Source organism: Gopherus evgoodei, chromosome 10 (genome assembly GCF_007399415.2).
Source record: "Gopherus evgoodei ecotype Sinaloan lineage chromosome 10, rGopEvg1_v1.p, whole genome shotgun sequence".
NCBI lineage: Eukaryota > Metazoa > Chordata > Testudines > Testudinidae > Gopherus > Gopherus evgoodei.
Genome location: NC_044331.1, coordinates 25114781 through 25134685, shown reverse-complemented (window position 1 = coordinate 25134685; position 19905 = coordinate 25114781). Strand labels below are relative to the sequence as shown.

Below are 19905 nucleotides of genomic sequence, written 5' to 3'. Positions count from 1 at the left end.
TTTTGTGATGTTCAGTTTAATAATGTTTAGACCAGGGGTGGCCAAATTACGGTGCGCAGGCCACATCTAGCCCACAGGACCGTTCTGCCCGGCCCCTGAGCTCCTGCTGTCCCCAGCTCCTGCTGGCTAACCCCCAGCCCCTCCCCTGCTGTCCCCTCTCCCCCGCAGCCTCAGCTCGCTTGCTCTGCTGCCGGTGCCAGGGGTGGCTCCAGGCACCAGCGCAGCAAGCGTGTGCCTGCAGTGGCATGCCACGGGGGGTGGTGTGCTGGTCACTGTGAGGGTGGCAGTTAGGCCGCCTTCAGCGGCATGTCTGCGGGAGGTCTGTTGGTCCAGCAGCTTTGGCAGCAATTAGGAGGCAGATGCCAAAGGCACGGGACTGGCAGATCACCCACTGAATCTGCATGACCAGTGGACTGTCTGCAGGCATGCAGCCGAAGGCCACCTGACTGCCGTACTTGGGGCAACAAAGAACATATAGCTGTCCCTGGCTGGCGCAATGCTCTAGGTGGCAGGGCTGTGAGCTCCTGGGTGCTCCTCACTGCTGATCTGGTGCTCTGTGCTGTGTGGTGGCAGCGGCAGCATGGCCCAGCTCCAGCCAGGTGGTACGACTGTAGCGCTGCCAGCCACCAGTGCTCCAGGCAGCGTGGTAAGGGGCAGGGAGCAGGACAGGTTTGGATAGAGGGCAGGGGAGTTCAGGGTGGTGATCAGGGGGCAGGGGTGTGGATGGTGATGGGGGGGGAGAAACAGGGGGTTGAATGGTGGCAGGGGTCCAGAGGGGCAGTCAGGAAGGAGTGGGGTTGGATGGGATGGCGGGGGGGAGGAGTTCTGGGGTCAGTCAGGGGACAGGGAGAATGGGTGGTTGGATGGGGAAGAGATTCTGGGGGAGCCATCTGGAATGAGAGGAGGGGTTGGATGGGACGGTGGAGGTCTGGAGGCAGTCAGGGAATGGGCGGAACATGGGGCAGGAGTCTTGGGGGGGCAGATAGGAGGTGGGGGCCAGGCCACGACCCCCCTCCCCTAACCGGCCCTCCATACAATTTACGAAACCCGATGCAGCCCTCAGACCAAAAAGTTTGCCCGCCCCTCGTTTAGATCTTATGGCCATATTCTACACAAATCTGTCTCCTTAGTGGTTCCGGCTTCCAACCACGATGTCTTAAAGGTATCTGATACAAATTCCATAGGGCCAGATTGAGCCTTTGCCATGTAGCTGCGATGTCCCAGAAGTAGTCTCGGGGAAGAATTGCAACTCAGAGATATGGGCTAGTGTGTAGCTTTGACATACCCGGGATGCTCCTTCATTGCTCTTACGGGAGGTGTAATTTGCTACAGCCCTTTTCCTTGTGTATTATACTCCCCTCCCTCCCTGCACCAAGTCATCTCTGCTGGTGCACTGGGATGATGGATCCAAGGGTATGCTAATTCCCCTCCCTCTCTACCCACTTGTTGTTGAAGGGGTTAATGGCCACATGGAGCTTGATTTCCCACATCTTGCCCAAAGTGGTGATCTGGGCAAGGCATACAGAGGGGAAATGATTTACTGCTTTATTTCCTGTGTAACGGCATTAGGACAAGTAACGGTCTCGTCCATAATGAGGCAATTTGCACTGAAAGTACATACACAAATGATTTTCCATCAGTGCCTGTCTGTGTAAAAGCTAACAATAAAGTTTTATAACAAAATTAATATGCAGTGGTTAAAAACAAAATTAAATGAGGCTAACGCTTTAAATAAGCAATGTTGGGGCAATACAACTCTACAGTGAATGACAACTTAATCCTTTAAACCTAAATAATGATATCAGGTGTCTACTGATGTATTTTGTTGTTTCAGGTCCATTTGGTAGCACCCATATACACCAGTAATCAGAAATAAAGCACCATTAACTTTTTTGGAGTGCTGCACTTTAGTGATTTTACAGTACTTATAGTAGTAGATAATGATATGGTACAGCATGCAAAATTAAAGAAAATGTTTTTAAAAGTGATAAATGATATTTGGTATCTGACGCTTATCCCTCCTCTCTGAGGCATACAAAACACAACTTCTTTGCTTGTCATGATGATTGTAGCACATCCCCTCTCTAAATCCCATCTTTCACCATACTAAGTTCAAGTTTAATGACCCAGTTTTCAAGACAGAAATCTATACCCCCTTCTTATTTATTCTTGTCTCTTATCACATCCCTCCCTGCCCTTTCTGCTACTCTCATGATTCCAGCCTTGACCTCTACTACAGGTGTTTGTCCGAGATGGTCAGAAAATTCGGACCAACCATTTTTCGTCAGTATTTGATGATTTGTTGAAATCAAAATGTTTCATGGAGAGGCTTTGATTTCAGCAAAAGTCCAACACAACCCAGAGAGGCTTTGAAACCTGCCTGGTTTCCTGCCAGCATGTATGCCTAGCTCCTCAGCAGCCTGCTGTCGGACTGCCACAGATTCTGAACTCCAGGGCTTCCAGATTGCTTATGCGGGGCAGCCCTCCATGTGGAATGCCTTGGAATTGGGGCTGTATTCCCTTATACAGAGAATTTCTAATTTTTTTTTAATTTTGGCTTTTGTTCCAAATCAGAATGAAACCAAATTTTGAAATCCTTTACAAAACCTTTCTGTGCACAGCTCTAGTCTTTGTGCTTGCACCCCTCTTGCTTGGGAATGGCCTCCTTGAACCGCCCAGTCCTTCAAATCCCTTCTTTAAATCCAGTTGTGCCATGAAGATAACAAAAATTATTCTGAGAAGCAGTATGAGAAAGATGACTCTTCCTTATATGCTAGATTAAGAACGAACAAGGCAAACAGCAAATCTACACAAGTATTCGCAAATTGTGGATATCTGATTCTCTTCCTTCACCCAACTTTTCATACAGCTTACCATTTTGGATTGTAAGCTCTTCTGGGCAGATACTGTGTCTACTTCTATATTTATAAGGCACTTAGGACAATACTGTCCCAATACTCATTGGGGCTTCTGGGTGTTACAAGAAATATTAAATAATAATAATAGTAATTTGCAATTTCTCTAACAGACTAATTTATTTTGGACACCAGAACTGAACTATTTTATTTAAAAGTAAAGGTAAAAGAACATTTGGAAAATGTGCTTGAGGAGCAGAGCTAGATACACAGGAGAAGTACGTATTGAAGATGTTTGCTAAATTCAACTCTCTCACCAGGTTTCCACCCCTCTAGTTTTCAGGCATTGCTCCTCATCTAGTCAGGGAGCAGAAACAATACCATGTATGTCAGGTAACAAATTACAGAGTAAGGGTGAAATTCTGGCCCAATTGAGATCAATGCCAAAACTCCCATTGACATCATGGGCACAGGATTTCTCTATAAATACATAACACTTTGAAAGGAGTACTAGGTACAAAAAAATTGCCAAAACCTCATAGGGTCAAATATATTTGTAAAAACTACATGTCAAACAATGATGAATAATCAACGCAGTGCTGAAAAACACTATTGGGTCCACAGAAAAAGTGTGAAAAGGGAAAAAAAGGCCAAATCCAATTAATTAAATGTTTAGAAAGAGAAGTTCAACCCGTTCTATAAATGAAAACATCCCTACACCATAAGGAGAATTAGAACTGGCACGGAATTAATTTCTTAATGCTTGCATAGCACTTTTCATGCCATAAAGGAGCTAAATATTGTTATTAATTTAAAAGGAAGAAAAAAAGGGGACACTGATTATTTAAAAGCTAGATTTTCAAGCAGTCCTGCTTATGAGGCATGCTGACCCAGTGCACCGTGTGTGTGTTTTACACTTTTTCCAGTATGTCATGCCACCCGCTCCTACTCCCTCCCACCTGCCCAATCCCTTTTTTTAATTATTATTCTGATGGCAGTGTGTGTCTGGACACATATGAAAAGGAAATGACTAGAAAAGAGGAATATGTCAGGCCAATCTGATTTTTATCAATGTCAGAGTTTCACTTGCAAATTATGTGGGATTATCATCATCATCACCACCATTTTAGATGAAACAAACAAAACAAAACAAAACAACCCACCACAACTGAAACCCCAACTTTATGGCAGAAAGATATGGTTGTGTTGTTGCTTAAGGAGATTAATAGTAAATTGGATCACACAAAGGTTGCAATAGCTGCTGTGGACTCTAAATATGAACAGATGGTAGCCTACATTCATTTGGAAGGCAGTACTGGCACACCAGAGTGCAATGCATTTTAATGATGGACTCCATTGAAAATGGAGGGATCAAATGTGACCATACTTAAGGACCTACTCATAATCCCATTGGAATCAAGGCAAAATCCTATTGGTTTCCTATTCAATACAAGCAGAATCAAATCCTCAGTTTGTACCATCCAGGGAGAAAAAAAAAAAAAGAGATTGAGAGCTGGAAAATATCAAGGATAGGCCTACATCCTTCAGGGTTTGCCTATTAAGAAAGAGTGAACATTATTCCCTTCATGAATGGTTTAAATGTCCTAGTCTCTGCTATCGGATCTTCAATGAGCATAAGTACCCAGAACCCTGACTATCACTCTCCTCTGAAAGACAGTACCTCCAGCAACAAAGGGCACCCTAAAACCTCTGGGGGTATTGGATCAGGATTGACTTGTACCACCTAAGGAACCACCAATACCACTTCTTGCAGCGCCAGAGCATTTCTTGAGGGTCTCTCTTCCAAGTCCCAATCCAGCCCAACCCTGCTTAAATTGTGACTGATAAGATCACAGAACAAAATGGCATCACAATAGACAACTATTTTCAATATAATTGAATATCACAATAGACAGTGATTTTCTTTTAGATAGAAAGCTAACATACACAGTATTTTAAACATTCAAAAATATTTGCTTCAAATTTGTATGTGAAAGGATTTCTTAAGATGCATGTAACTGGAATAAAACAGATTTCATTCTATTTTCTTCCCGAATCTGCCATGTTTTGCTCCAGTTATCAGTCTTCAATGGCAAATACTAATCCTTTAATACCTCATTGAATTGCCTGGCACAAACAACAAATATCACAGTTCTGAAATATGACATGCTGGCTACAATAAACCAGTGCTCTCTTGAACATGTTCTACATGGCCACAGATATGACACTTTCTCTTTAGTATTCTCAGTAAAGTGCAACAAATGTTTTCTTTGATCTGAGCTTAAAACATTAGTTCTCTTTCAGTGCCTTATGAATTCCTTCAGCAATTCAGAAGACCTTGTAATAAACTGTTGCTTGAATGCCATGTTTCTGTGCTTTACAACCAGGATACAAACAACTGGTCTGGCCTAACCTGAAGCTGTCCTCAGAGTGATTTATAAGGTATAATTAGAAAACCGGGTATGCTGTTGCAAGTTGTTGAATAGCTTTTGTAGTTCATAGGGCGAAAACACTACTATTTAGTCAATTAATTTGTAACAGTGTGCTTAGGGGTGAATATACAGGGAGTGCTATCATTATTATCTACATGTTAAAGGATACAAGAGGAAATGGCTTTTGAAAATACACGTTAATCTGTGTGCTAAATCTGGGACTCAATTTTGTTTAATATCTGTACTGTGTTAATAATATTCCATTATTGTCTTTCCATTCCAGGAATCCTCTCTCTGCTTCTGTACTCTCCACTACACAGAAACTGTTCTCACAAATGAACCTCAAAGAACCTCATCTGACCAAGTCTCACGTCTTCTACTTTGTCCTTATGCTCCTTAATTGCTTTGATATCACTCATCGCTCCCTCCTTCTTTAGTATGATTCCCAACCCTCCATTGGCCTTTACATCCCTGCCCTCTAGATTTTCTCTGATCGCTCTTACAACAGCTTATCACATCGGGACTAAACTTCTTGGTCTCTCCTTCAGTATCCTGCACAACTTCTCCCTGTCTACATCTTAGGTTTCATTTCTTATGTCCTTCCTCATCTCCTTCACTCCATTACTAATGACACCTTCACAACTGCTTTCATTGCCTTCTCTCAGGCTTCTGTCTTTTCACCATCTTTCACTTAGCCTCCTATGCAGAACAAGACTGTCTGTTCCTAGGGCAACAGGCAGCATTTCTTCCTCACATTTAAATCTTTTCTGACTGATAATGCCCACAAACACATGCCCAGAACAGACAAATGTTTTCTCTATCCAACATGATATAAGAAGAAACACAAAACAATAAAATAACTCTTCCCTCAAAAACCCAGTTAATAGCTTTCTCTGAATCTCTCAGAGTTTTCTGACTTTCTTGTTTGTCCCTCTTTTTAATCACATTAGTAACACGAATATCTGGAGTGTATCATCAAAGAAGCTCCATACTACAAATTATTACACTGGATGCTCTGGAGTAAATATCATGCAGTTCAATTCTCAAATATTGTTGTTTTTTTTTTTTTACCCTACTATGTTTCTAAATAACTGCCTTATACTTATTTTCACTACCTTCTGGAACAACTCTGTAGCTACTACTGGGCCTGATTGAATCAAAGGAGAGTTTTGCCTGCAAAAAAGACTGCAGGATCTGGTTTATTATGTTTACTGCTGAACAAATCCACACAACATGTTTCACTTGCAAAACCCCATTATCGTAAATAACAACTTAAAAGGGGGGAACTAGATGTGCAACAGGAGAGTTGCACTGAACATGGGATTTCTTCTCACTGCCCTCAGCAGATTGACCCAAGAGTTTAACAGGGTAGACAGTACTGATTGATTTATAACTGCTTCTTGTGACAGGCCATCATTTCTTTTCTTTTTCCCTTTAGGGAGAAAGTTCATAGAATCGTAGGACTGGAAGGGACCTCAATAGGTCATCTAGTCCTGTTCTCTGCAAGGAGGCAGGACTAAGTAGTGTCTAGACCAGCGGTTCTCAAACGGGCGTCCGCGAGGGTACTCCAGGGGGTCCGTGAGTCATGCCCCGGGCCACCGGCCCCGCTGATCAACTCCTTCCCTTCCTTCTCAGGGCCCCTGCAGGTTGCTGCACAGCTGTTCTGTGGGAGGGAGAGGATGGAGTGGGGATGGGGTGTGCTCGAGGGAGGGGGAAGAAAGAGGCGGGGAAGAGGAGGGGCAGGGGTGAAACAAGGGTGGGAAGAGGTGCGGTGGGGCCTTGGGGGAAGGGCTGGAGCGGGGGACAAGCTCTGGGGCTAAGTGGGGGTTGAGCACCCCGAGGGAAAAATTAGAAGCCAGCTTGGGGGTCTGTGAAAAATTTTAAATCAAAATGGGGATCCCCAGGTTGCAAAAGTTTGAGAACCGCTGGTCTAGACCATCTCTGACAGGTGTTTGTCTAACCTTTTCTTCCAAACCTCCAATGAAGGAGATTCCACAATTTCCCTAGGTAATTTGTTTCAGTGCTTAACTACCAGTTCATCAAGGCTGCACAAGTTATGGAGTCAAACAGTTTGTTTTACCAGGTATTATTGTACAGTATAAAAAAAACAAGTTTTTCCAATCAAATGTAGTTTTGACAGTCAGCGTTTTAGTGCCATACATTTAGTATGTATTTACCTACAAAGAGACTTTGGAACTGAACACTTTGTGTCTTATGTAGGGACAAATTCTTCTTTCCTTTCTCCTGTGGGTTGAGTGGAGCTAACTATTTCAATCTCTAACATGCTTAAATGAAGGCTGAAATTCGTAGAGCTCAGCTTGTGAGATAACAACAAGTCTCTGACAGTATGAAAAAAATACACTAGAAACTCTGAAAACTATTTTTTACTTCTAGGTCTCTTGTGGTGTCCTAATAAGCACAATGAATATATATCCAGGCTACAGGGACTTTTGTGCATAGTTTAGGAATATTGATTGATTTTCTTCTCCTGAGCAGACTACGTATTTTTGAATTCTCAGCCTTTTCTTTTTTACTTAGTTCTTTTTATAAATATTGTTTTATATGGATTTCAATGCATTATCTTTGGATCTAGTCTGTTACAGAAAAAAATATTTATGTTGCATTTACTATTTCTTTGCCTAAGTGCTTTCCTAAAGAATGTAGGGAAAACTATATTTGAATGTAGGGAAAACTATATATCTGTTGTTGAGTTTGTTTGGTTTTTACTTAGAAGATGGATATAATGAAATCTTTAAATAATAGAAAATACACATGGGTTATTTTAACTCATTTTCTCCATAACTTTATGCTTTACAAATCTTTTTGGTCATATTTTATGGGTTTGTTAACATTTTAAAATATATTTTTAACAAATCTTTGAATATCAGAGGGGTAGCCATGTTAGTCTGGATCTGTAATAAGCAATAGAGTCCTGTGGCACCTTATAGACCAACAGACATACTGGAGCATAAGCTTTCATGGGTGAATACCCACTTCATCAGACACATTGCTTTGTCACTTTTTACAAATCTTTGAATGTTTACAATTCCTTTCACCAAGTATGTTAGACATTAGTGATTTAAGACTTCAAATTTAGGCAAGTAATAGTATTTCCATTTGAAATGACTCGCCGAAGGTCTTTTCCTACCACTCCATCTTTCATGCCATATACCCTTTCACCCTTAATATTTATTTTGTCTCATTCTTCCAGTCACAATTTCACACTCATTTGCTGGCTGCCTTCTACACCTGGGGCTACCACCCTCTTCTTTTACAGCCACATGTCTGAGTTCTCCATTTCACCAAACCAGGAAAAATATTATGAAAGTGAAAACTCTTAACACTTCCAGACATTTGATGCCAGGCGTGATTTGTGTTGGAAACTAGTCTGGGTGAGCTCTCTAGTCTAATGAATAGTTTGCACTAATTACCTTCCAGAGCATACTTCATATCCTGGGCAAACAGAGTCCACATGATTTCAGCACTGACTTTGCCCATGTTCAGCTCCTGAGGGAACCTGAAATCAATCACATTACATCAGTTCACCTGCTGCTAGAAATTATATTAACAGCTTTACAGCAGAAATGCAAATATTTTTGTATAAAATCACACTGAAAACATGCACTGCATTGTATTTTCTGTTTTGTACAGTTATGCTAACCATTACGAAGATCAGCCTTCAGATATGTGCTACTGTCAGAACAACTGTAATAATGTTAGGGCCCTAATTCAATACTGAAGTAAAGTCTATCCTTGGTGTAAATCCTCTGATTTCCAATGAGTTATACCAGGGAGGGGATTGGTTCCTGGACTACACAACTGTTCCTAACTCCTTGCAGGACTACTGGCAATCTGAAGACACAGAAGAAAGAAGTAAAGTGAAGTAAGATAGGTGAAAAGACTGTACCGTTAGTTAAAGCTTTTACTACTCATCTCATGTTTAATATGCTCTTTGAAAACAGTCTGTTTATACAGTGGTTACCATTAAGAAGTCAATATTTGTGTACATTAAAGTGCAGAATAAATAAGGAAAAAGAAAGGAAAAACCATGCTACCTTAATTACCATTATGCAGTAGCTGTTGGCAAAATCTGATTTTTTAATGACAGTCACTGTATGTTTTGTACCAGGTTAAAAAAAAGAGGTGTGTATGTGTGCGTAAATGTCCTGCACTTGTTCTGAATGTGGAACTCATATCAATATCAAAGGGAGTTCAGGGAATGGAGCAAGGGCAATTCATGGCCCAAAAATTGGATATTTGGAAGTTTGGAACATAAACTTAACTTGATAAATGGGACTTTCTGTTAATGCTGAATGTAATGGAGTGTGTAGGTACATAAGAGATTCAGAGGAACATGCCAACTTTTCACCATAAAAACAACAATGATAGGCCAAATTTTATCACCTTTGTTAGGCATCGCATTACACTAGTGATGGCCATAAGTAAACAAGCAGAATTTCTCAACATTTACTGCTACCATTCACTATCCTGAATATTCATTACACAAGCTCACTGTACTTAGAGATGGAGTGAGCGAGAGAGAGAGAAATATACAGTGGTGATTGGCCTATGTAAACAAATTGTTTTGACTCATTTGTAATAGCAATGAGGAGCTGATTTATTTGCATTATTTTGTCATTTAATAAAATATGTCATTCAATACATTATGTTGCCACAAGAAAATAACCTTGTATATTCCACCAACTTGCTGTGCAGTCTCTACATTCTTTATCCTGTTTATTAATGTACAATGATTCATACCAATTAAAAATATCTTATACTGCAAAACCCATTACCCTGAAACAATGTATTAACAAGATTCATAACACAGGACCATGTTTGAGTAATAAGTAAAAATTATCTTCTGCTGCTAAATGTGCTTATGCACACATAAATTATTATGGGTGAAAACTAACTCATTTAAAGGGAGGTATTGCTGTAGGATTTGAATCTATATTTTTCCAGTACTCTTAGTTTACAGAGGAATGGATAGTCATTGTAAGAATGCCATTGGAAGACAACGTCTGTGTAATTTACATTTTTTGAAATGGAATGCAAAACTCAATTGTTCTACTCTCTTTTCCACCAATTATTGCAAAGGAAGTTAAAAACTTAGCTACAGATTTTTCATTGTTTACATTTAGATAGATATAGATACATATCAGTGGTTTGTTTTTAAGCATTTTTTCAATTTTGTTATTGATTTAAATTTTCACAGCTGTGGGAAGTTATGGAGATCAGACAATGCGGAGCTGAGAATAATTATTTAGTGACAGTAGACACTGAGATTCAAAAACTTAAAGCTTTATAACCATTAAAAAAAAATTGTCAGAATCACATGCCAAAGTTCTCAAGTAGCATTTTTCTTACTTCACTTTTCCGTAAATTTTGGTGATCAGTGGCAATATGTTTTCATTGGTTTGAGTGTGTACAGTGACATTGATGTTTACTCATATTTACTGATAAAAAGCTCATCCTTCCAAGTCTACATTTAGATAAGTAGGTTGGATAAATATAAAATAATAAATATAACGGCAGTTAGCTACTGTTTTAATGTGTAGTCACCCCCACATTTGCCCTGAAGGGGTTAATGTAGACTAAGAAGGGGGCCAATTAACCAGACAGGCAATAGTTGAGGGAAATCAGGTGGTTTAAATACTCCTCTGACTGAATAATAAGGTAGCCCAGGTGAGGAGGAACAACTGGGCTATAAAGACAGGAAGTTCGCAGCAGAGACAGGCTGCAGGGAAGTAGTCTGTAGTTATTCACCATAAAAACAGAGTGTTTGGGGCTACAAAAGCAAGTAGCCTAAAGTTACTCCCTGGAAGGATGGAGTTTTGAGGCTGGCAAACCCAGAGAAGGGCGGAGCCAGAAGATTGGAAAGCATCAGGGAAAAGCCAATAAGGTTCAGCATGGACCAGATCTTGGCTGCTGATTAGAGGGTCCCTAAACTGGAACCCGGATTAGAGAGTAGGCCTGCATTCCCCTACTGGCCATTGGGGAAATGGCACCAGATAGGCAGTGTATGCAAAGACTGATTGACTCCATTCATAAGAAGATCCTTTGATAACCCAGAAGGGGAGGACATGTGACCTGGCTGGAGGGCTAAGGCATGAACACAAGGCATTTGCCTCATTGAGAGCCAGAAAGAAGGCGGAGCATGTGGCGAGACGGGGAAAGGAGGTGTCTGACCTGGAATCAGCTAATTCCCAGAGTGACCAGAAGGTGGTGCACTTGGGGTGAGCACAACCCAAAAGTGCAGGGTTATAGAAAATAAATCAAATACTGAATAATAGTCTTAAGAATTTGGAGGAGTATCGGCCAAACACTAAACAATTATGAAAGGCTGAAACCTAGCAAATCTAAATCGTTCCAGAAATTTAGATCAGAAGGAATCTTCTTCCCCAGCTCTCAGAACTTAGCATGGGCTCTCAGCAGGTCAAACAATTTCAGCTGGCCAGGCTGTTCTTTTCACATATCAGACCTCGTTGGATCCTCCCATGCCATTCTTTCTGGGGTGCTCCTGACCCAATACATAAGATGTAAAGACAATAGATGATTCAGAAGGAAATGCTAGACTTGCTATTGGACACAGTGGAATTTCAGCAAAGGTAGGTGGGGAGGCTTGTAGGGTTATGAGTAGAGTCCTACCAAATTCATCGTCTATTGGTCCATTTCACAGTCATAGGATTTTAAAAATCCTATATGTCATGATTTCAGCTATATAAATCTGAAATTTCAGGGTGTTGTAATTATAGCAGTCCTGACCCAAAAAAGAGTGTGTGGCGGGATCACAAGGTTATTGTAGGGAGGTTGCAGTACTGCTACTCTTACTTCTGCGCTGCTGCTGGTGGCACTGCAGCAGTGCTGCCTTCAGAGCTGGGCAGCTGGAAAGTAGCAGCTGCTGGCCGGGAGCTGCCACCAGCAGAGCTGCCACCAGCAGAAGCACAGGTAGGGCTTGCCACCAGCAAAAGCACAGAAGTAAGGATGGCACAGTGTGGCTTTTCCACCCTTACTTCTGTGCTGCTGCTGGCAGGGTGCTGCCCTCAGCCAGCAGCCACCACTCTCCGGCTGCCCATCTCTGAAGGCAGCAGTGCAGAAGTAATGGTGAAATGGCATGGTATGGTATTGCCACCCTTACTTCTGTGCTGCTGCTAGCAGGGTGCTGCCTTTCAGGGTTGGGTGCCCGGCCAAAAGCCACCACTCTCTGACCACTCAGCTCTGAAGGCAGCACAGAAGTAAGATTGGCAATATTATGACCCCTCCCCTAAAATAACCTTGTGACCCCCCCCCCTCAGCTCCCTTTGGGTCATTACTCGTGATTTGAGAAACACCGGTCTCTTCTGTGAAATCCTATAAAGTACAGGGTAAGAGCACACAAAAGACCAGATTTCATGGTCCCTGATGTGCTTTTCATGGCCATTAATCTGACAAGGACCTAATTATGAGGAATGGGATGGAAAGTGGGGCACAAAAGGAAGCAGTCATGAGGATAATGGGAAGTTACTCAATCAAGATTTAAAGGTTCAGCCATACATCTGGTTGTATTCATAGGGGAACAAGATTTGGGTGAGGTGGGGTAAGGAAAAGATAACACAGTACAAGTGCGTAAAGTTCTAAGTGGGTTGAGCAGAGAGGGAGGGTGACAGATTAGTCAAGGATGTGACCGGTTTAAAGAAGAGGAAAAGATAAAGAAAACCTCAGAATGCCTGGATTATGTTTACTGAACGTGGAAACTGGGCAAAATTTAATTAAACCACTAAATGTTTAAGTGATTACTAATGCCTAACAAATGCAGGAAAAGGAAGAATACGGTGATTTAAAGGCGACAATCCAGTATCCTGATGTTGTGGGATTACAATCCTATCGTATATGCTGCCATAACTTCAGTAAATACTGAAAAGTGAGTTTAAGACAAAGGGACAACCTTACATGGTCTCTTGCTTTCCTGGGTTTAAGGCAGAACCTTAAATTTATTTTACAGTAGCTTTTATGTTTACTTTCTGTGTGCAGTGTCATTGTAGCTGCCACATATGGTATCTGAGATATCACAGTATGTTCTTCCATGTACTATGGAAAATAATGGTCATATCCCTGATGCTACAAGTGTGATAAATGTTGGTAAAAGCTAATCTGTTAATAGCAATGAAGTCTTATAAAGAGAAGGGGGAAAAACCCAATAGAGGTGTTATAATGGCAGAATTTTCCTGAAGTTTAACAATGTGAATGTAAGTATTTTTTCCTATTTACACTGCAAGGGCTTGAAATCCTTTTGCAAGGATGGTGTGGGGTATTTATTCTCCCTGTTGATATGCTCACCTATATGTTAAGGCTCTGACAATATGGTTATAATATGAGCTAGTAGTCTGCCTGGTATTCAGGGGCCAGACTAACCCTTTGGATCCTGCCAATTTGTTCTGGTGGAAATTTGCTGTGGGCACCAAGGTGGAAAGCTGTCTTGGGGTGAATAAAGAAAGCAGCAGTTCAAACATCCTATAACCCCTCCTATGTTACTGGGTCTGGAGATGCCTGATAAAATCCCAAAAGTGGGCAAGGTTTTTGTACAGAAGAGAGAAGGGTCAGATGATTTGGGAGATGTATTGACTGATTCAATGAATCTTCTGGCTATTCTCCACTGGTCAGGCTCTTATAGATGGTATTTAAAGCAGGGTTTCTCATGTAGGACATGCATCTGACGAAGTGGGTATTCACCCATGAAAGCTCATGCTCCAAAATGTCTGTTAGTCCATAAGGTGCCACAGGATTCTTTGCTGCTCATGTAGGACAGACTCTCCTGCCTCAGGAATAAAAATCTCCTTGGGCACAGCTGTTCTCACAGGTGGCAGAGTACTATAATATGCACCCCCTGAATCTGCAGCATTGAACCTAGCTCCATATTTTTATTATACACAAACATACTCTTTAATCTTGCTGTAGTTTTGCAGAGTTAAGAACATTGGTACTATAATATGCACTAATTGGCTTCAATGGAACCATAATAGTAAAAGAAAAAAATAATGATGTAAATGTAAGTACAGATAATCCCATTGAAATCAATGAGGTTTTGAGCAGCAGTCTTCCATTCACGCTGCATCGTGTCTTTCATATAAGGTATAATGTGAATGAAGCTGCTAAGATTTAAATTTTAATTTGAATTCCTACTGACATCTATGGGATCTGAGGTAAAGTATCTAAAAGTTCATGGAATGTGCTGAAATACTGATCCCTAAAAAGCAACATTAGGGAAAAATCTTTTATAGAGAATAGTCACTCTTTCAAAAAACAAGTTGACAATTTCAGCTGACTTTTAGGAACATGTGTGAAGCACTGTTGGAATAATTGCCTGACAAGCCTTTAAAAGTTTTTCATTTAAGTGAGACTCTTTAAGATAGGGAGTAAAAAAATAAATTTGAGACTCAGAGAAAACTAATATTAGATGCAAGGAAATTTTTTCCCTAGATAAAATTGTATCTAAATGGAGAATGTATTTCTGAATGTTGAGCCTGTACAAACTATATAATTGAAATTACTGAATCAATCAAAACAAGGATTAGCATGGAAACAGACCACTAAATATGGCATAATTAATGTCACTATAGTCAGTATAAATACTTGACTAATGCTAAAGGGGTAAGTTTCACAACCCCTATCATTTGAGATGTACTTTAAATGAGCAACTATGAGGCCACAAACTGCAGGCAAGGGCTCTCGGTCAGGACAATCGGAAGTACATGAATGTCAATAATAAACTGAAGCAACGTCTGTGGGGCAAAATTTTCAAATGCAATGATTGGATTGGAGTATCTCCACTTTTAGATGCCTAAACAGGCATGATTTTCGAAGTGCCTGAGTATCCACAGCTTCCACTAACTTCCATTCCCAAAACCAAGTTTGGATTCCCAAAAATGAAGGTGTCCAATATCAGCAAGTGCTTTTGAAAATTTAGGCCACAGGCCCAACCCTGTTCTCACTGGAGTCAATGAAAAACCTCCTATTGAGTTCAGCCAAGCCCTAATATGTAAAGAAACAGGACAAATTACATTCTTCTTTAGTGCTAGACTTTGTTAATAAAAAAAATACCTCTGGGTGCCTATTTGACATTTGGATTCATGTTCTTTGTAGTACTAAGGCAATTTAACATGAAACATAAGCTGTAAATGTAAACCGTTCAATACGTTTCCATTGTATATTTCACAGCAAGCTTTCTTGGGGAAGGTATGCTGAAGTATTCTTAAATGATCAGATAAAACCCAATTATAAACCCAAAACCATCAGTATAAACATCCTGCCAAAGCTATTACATACCCTTCATTCATGCAACAGAAAACAACTGAAGATGTTAACATACTAAACTATTTTGACCTGTTGTGACTCATCACAGGACACAAGCAATATCAAACACTCTCCTCTTTGACCAGCTCACATAAAATTCAGTCATCTGATTTGAAAATTAACTCTTATTTTTATACTTGCATTGTGAATCTACATTTAAGAGCTATATATTCAGCTATAACTGAACAGAGAGGGAGATTTTTTCAAAGGCACAAAATTCAGTTAGGTACCCCAGTCCCAATGACAGTCAATGGCAGTTGAGTGCCTAATGGAGCTAGTCAAACTTTTTGTTTTGATAAAACAGTTTTCTGTTGGAAAATGTAGCTTCATCGAAAATTAAACATTTAGTAGGACCATGTTAATTCTGTCAAAATTTTGAAGGGAAAAGTCTAAATGATTTATTTAGACTTTCTTGTTTGATTTTGATTAAATGGACAGGTTTCACTGTGATAACGTCAAAACCTTTAATTTTGTCTATCATTTCATTTTGATTTACATTATACTATTAATTTTAACATAGTGTATTTATATATTGCTTTATATTGAATTAATATTCTATATTTTAATATTGTCAACAACTTTCTATCTTATTCAAACAATGTTTTAACAATATTGTAATGAAATTTGACATTTCAAAATGAAACAATTTAACATTCTCTTAATCAATGTTGACAAATTGAAATTTTCTTTTTGGAAATTTCTATTTTATTTATATTTGCATATCCATTTCCCTAGGAGTATGTACGGCTCTGGTAATCTATCACTTCTGGAATAAAATATACTTGCAACTTCATTGAAAAAAGGGAGAACTCTGCCACTAGATAACTGAGTATTTGTTGGGAGTCCCAGTCTCTCGTGTTCATAGGCTCAGCAGTGCTAGTAATGGATGGTTATGATTTGCAGAGATATTCATTGAAATCTATTTTTATGGGGCTTTTTTGTTTCATTTTGATTTGAATTTTGGCTTTAATGACCCCAACAAGTCAAAGTGAAATTCTTTCAGTTACATTTTTTCCTAGTTTAGGTACCAAACTTCTAAATTAGATTCACTTAGGCTGGATTGAAGAAACTCTCCCAAAGGCTCACCGAAAAGCCTTTCAGCCATTCTGGCTACAGCTATGTTTACACCATGGACCTTACAGCAGCACAGGTGTACTGTTATGGCTATGCTACTATAAGGTCTCCTGTGTAGCTGCTCTATGCTGGCAGGAGAGAGCTCTCCTGCTGGCATAATTAAACCACCCCGAATGAGTGGCGGTAGCTATGTTGGCAGGAGAGCGTCTCCTGCTGACATAGTGCTGCGCACACCAGCACTTTTGTTGGGGAAACTTATGTTGGTTGGGGAGTGTTTTTTTCAGACTCCTCACTGACAAAAGTTTTACCAACAAACATACTACTGTAGACAGTCTAAAGTTTCAGGTTTATAATGAAATCTCTGTACAGGTCTAGATTTGAACGAGTCACTGCTAGAATTACATTGCCCCTTGATAGAAAGAGAAAAACCTTCATCCTGTTACATTGGTACAAATGCATGTAGGGTGCATTTCTGATGGAGACACTCATGCTAAGAAGAAGATATCAATATGACCATTATCTTACAGTATACTAGTACTGTGCTGTCTCTAACACTTTCTAAGACACAAAATATTTTATAACAAGGAAACCTGAAATGTTGTCCTTTTTTTCCAGATTTATATAATGTGCATATAAAATGATAGACCCCTGCCCCAGTACCTTCTATTGTTTGATTTTATGCAGTTGTTCCCTTATATAAATAAATTAGAAAAAGGAAATGGTCATACTAATATTCCATCCATATCTCAATTCTTTATCACAAAGGCACATGAGTCTGAATCACTTTCTGCCACTGTAGAACTGTTCGTTTGTTTTTTCTACACTTTGTACACATAAGGGGCCAGGAGAAAAACTCCATTGGAAGGAATGATTTGGATCTGCTGGATGCCAGGGCTATCCCTATTGAGCCCTGTGTTTTGGCACCAGATCCTAGGTCCTTTGGACTCCCAGGTTCTCTGGCAGCAAGGCTTCAACTATGCCATGCTCTCAGGGAATTGCTGCTTGCTCCTGATTCTGGGAATCCTATCTAAGATGGTGTAGCGAGGTGACGACTTACCGCTGCAGCGCCTCCTGCTGGTCATCCAGGGAATTAGCTTGTCCAACCTTGGAGTGCCCTCTGTTGGCTGGTGTCTCGCCTGCCACTGGCCCCCCGTGTCCCTCCCAGACCCCGGGGCCCCTTCTCTCACAGCTCTGCCCCCTACAGTACCCCACAGTCTCACTGGGTCTCCCCTCCTTGGGGAACCCCAAACCTTCCAAGTTCCACCTTACCTCAGTCTTGGGCTACTGCCAGTAACTATCTAGCCCTGCTTACTGGGGCTGACTGCAGTGTAATTGCCACTCATCATCGGCAAGGAGGGTTTGGACCTGCTGCCTCTGCCTACCCTTGAGCTTCCCTCTGAAACCCCAATACCCTTCTTGTCCTTTAACAAGGCCTGCAGCCTGGGGGTTTTCCAGATCGGAGCTCCCCAGATCCTCTGGCCTTTCCCTAGCCCTGCTCCAGCCTAGTTACCCAGCTCAGCTCCCAGCAGCCAGGCCCGTCCCTCTCAGCAGCTAGAGAGAGATTCTTAGCTCCAGCCTAGCAGCCCTTTATAGGGCTAGTTGCAGCCTGATTGAGGCATGGCCCCAGCTGAGGCTGCTTCCCCAGTCAGCCTTTCCCCAGCCATAGCTGTCTCCAGGGCTGCTTTTTACTCCTCTGGGCAGGAGCGGGGTTACTGCCCCGCTACAGATGGGTTCCACAGTATGGAAAAATTAAGGAATCCTGAGATGGGTGGAGTCTCTGAAGGCAGGTGGCAGGATGGTGTGCATAATCAGAGCTGACAGCCCTTTCCCCATATGAATCCCCGATCCAATGGGAAACAATCACCATCTTCAATCATCACAGAAATTTCTGCCAGGTTATCTTCTTTAGCAGTAACTGCTAAAGTTAACTTTATTATTTGTTTATTTGCTACATAGAATCAACTTTTATTTCTGTTAGTGAATCGTAGTAAAAATATAACGTTACCTTTCAATTCTCAGGTACAGAGTGTACATGCTCCTGGGACTTTTTCTTCCAAAGAAGAAACACCTAAAATGCTTGGTTTGGGGATTTAAACTAGATGTTTCCTTTTGGCATCCTTCCTTTTCTCGGATACTTTATATACTAGTCGAAAAAAATTAGGGCTGATCTATAATGGAAATTTACATCAATTTTTCACACCCCTCAGAAAGAGAGAGCTGTGTCATCCTAGCCCCCAGTGCACACAGTGCTAGGTTGATGGAAGAATTCTTCTGTCGACCTAGCTACTGCCTCTTTGGGAGATGGATTAACTACAACAATGGGAGGTCCCCTCCTGTTGCTGTAATGAGTGTCTACACTGAAGTGTTATAGCTGTGTCGCTGTAGCATTTTAAGTTTAGATGTAGCCTCAGTAACAGCTCTGCTTAAAGCTCCATTTTGTTTTCCCTTCTATACAACTTCTTCCTTCCCTCCTCCTTTTCTCTCTGAGTGAACTGTAATTTATCATCTTTCCTCCATTAATTATCAAAGGTTGAAGAACAAGCACAAAATGAAGCACCAAGAAGGATATTAAATAATTACTCAAAAAAAAAAAAAACCCAGTCTAGTGAAGAGGTGAAAAAGACTAAAGAAAAAAAAATTGGAGGAGTAAAATGTCATGAAGCAAATTAATCAAGAAACCCAGGAAACTGAAAGCACCCACTACACTTAATGTGGTGACAAATATTACGCCATGTTCTAATATAGAAAGACAAAGTTGAAATCTCTCAGCAAAATCAGCTTAAGCTACAAGCAAGACTCATGATTGCAAATCCTGTTAAAATGCGCCATGATCAACAATCTAAGGAAATAATTCTGGTTCATTCAATAGCTTCAAGCAAGGCTGTCCTTCAGTTTTTCAAATAAGCTGGCAGTCTTTCTAATATGGGTCTGTCCTCCACCTGCCACCTTGGATCATCTCCGGTAAACAAACACATCCATTCTCTCTGGTAATGCTGTGAGACACAGTGATAGCTATACTGTGGGGGCCCATTTAGAGATCAATCCTGCTTTAGTGGGAACAGGATTGGGCCCTTTGAATTTCTGTGCTATATATACACTATTAAATGAAACTGTGCAAAAGCTAAGATGATTATAATAATTTTGTCTGTCTGATTCAGCATCCAAAAATAAAGTATTTTGTGTTAGACATACAAAATACTACACCAAATAAC

The 19905-nt window shown here is 40.8% G+C and overlaps 1 protein-coding gene across 2 annotated transcripts in view; it reads right to left on the bottom strand.

Annotated features, from left to right (window-relative positions):
* The window catches only part of UNC13C (unc-13 homolog C), a 391633-nt gene that overhangs the window by 130398 nt on the left and 241330 nt on the right, over positions 1-19905 (bottom strand). For both annotated transcript variants that reach the window (XM_030578419.1, XM_030578418.1), the window contains exon 18: positions 8719-8804. In XM_030578419.1, the coding sequence (XP_030434279.1) occupies positions 8719-8804 (86 nt within the window). The remainder of the gene's footprint in view (positions 1-8718; positions 8805-19905) is intronic.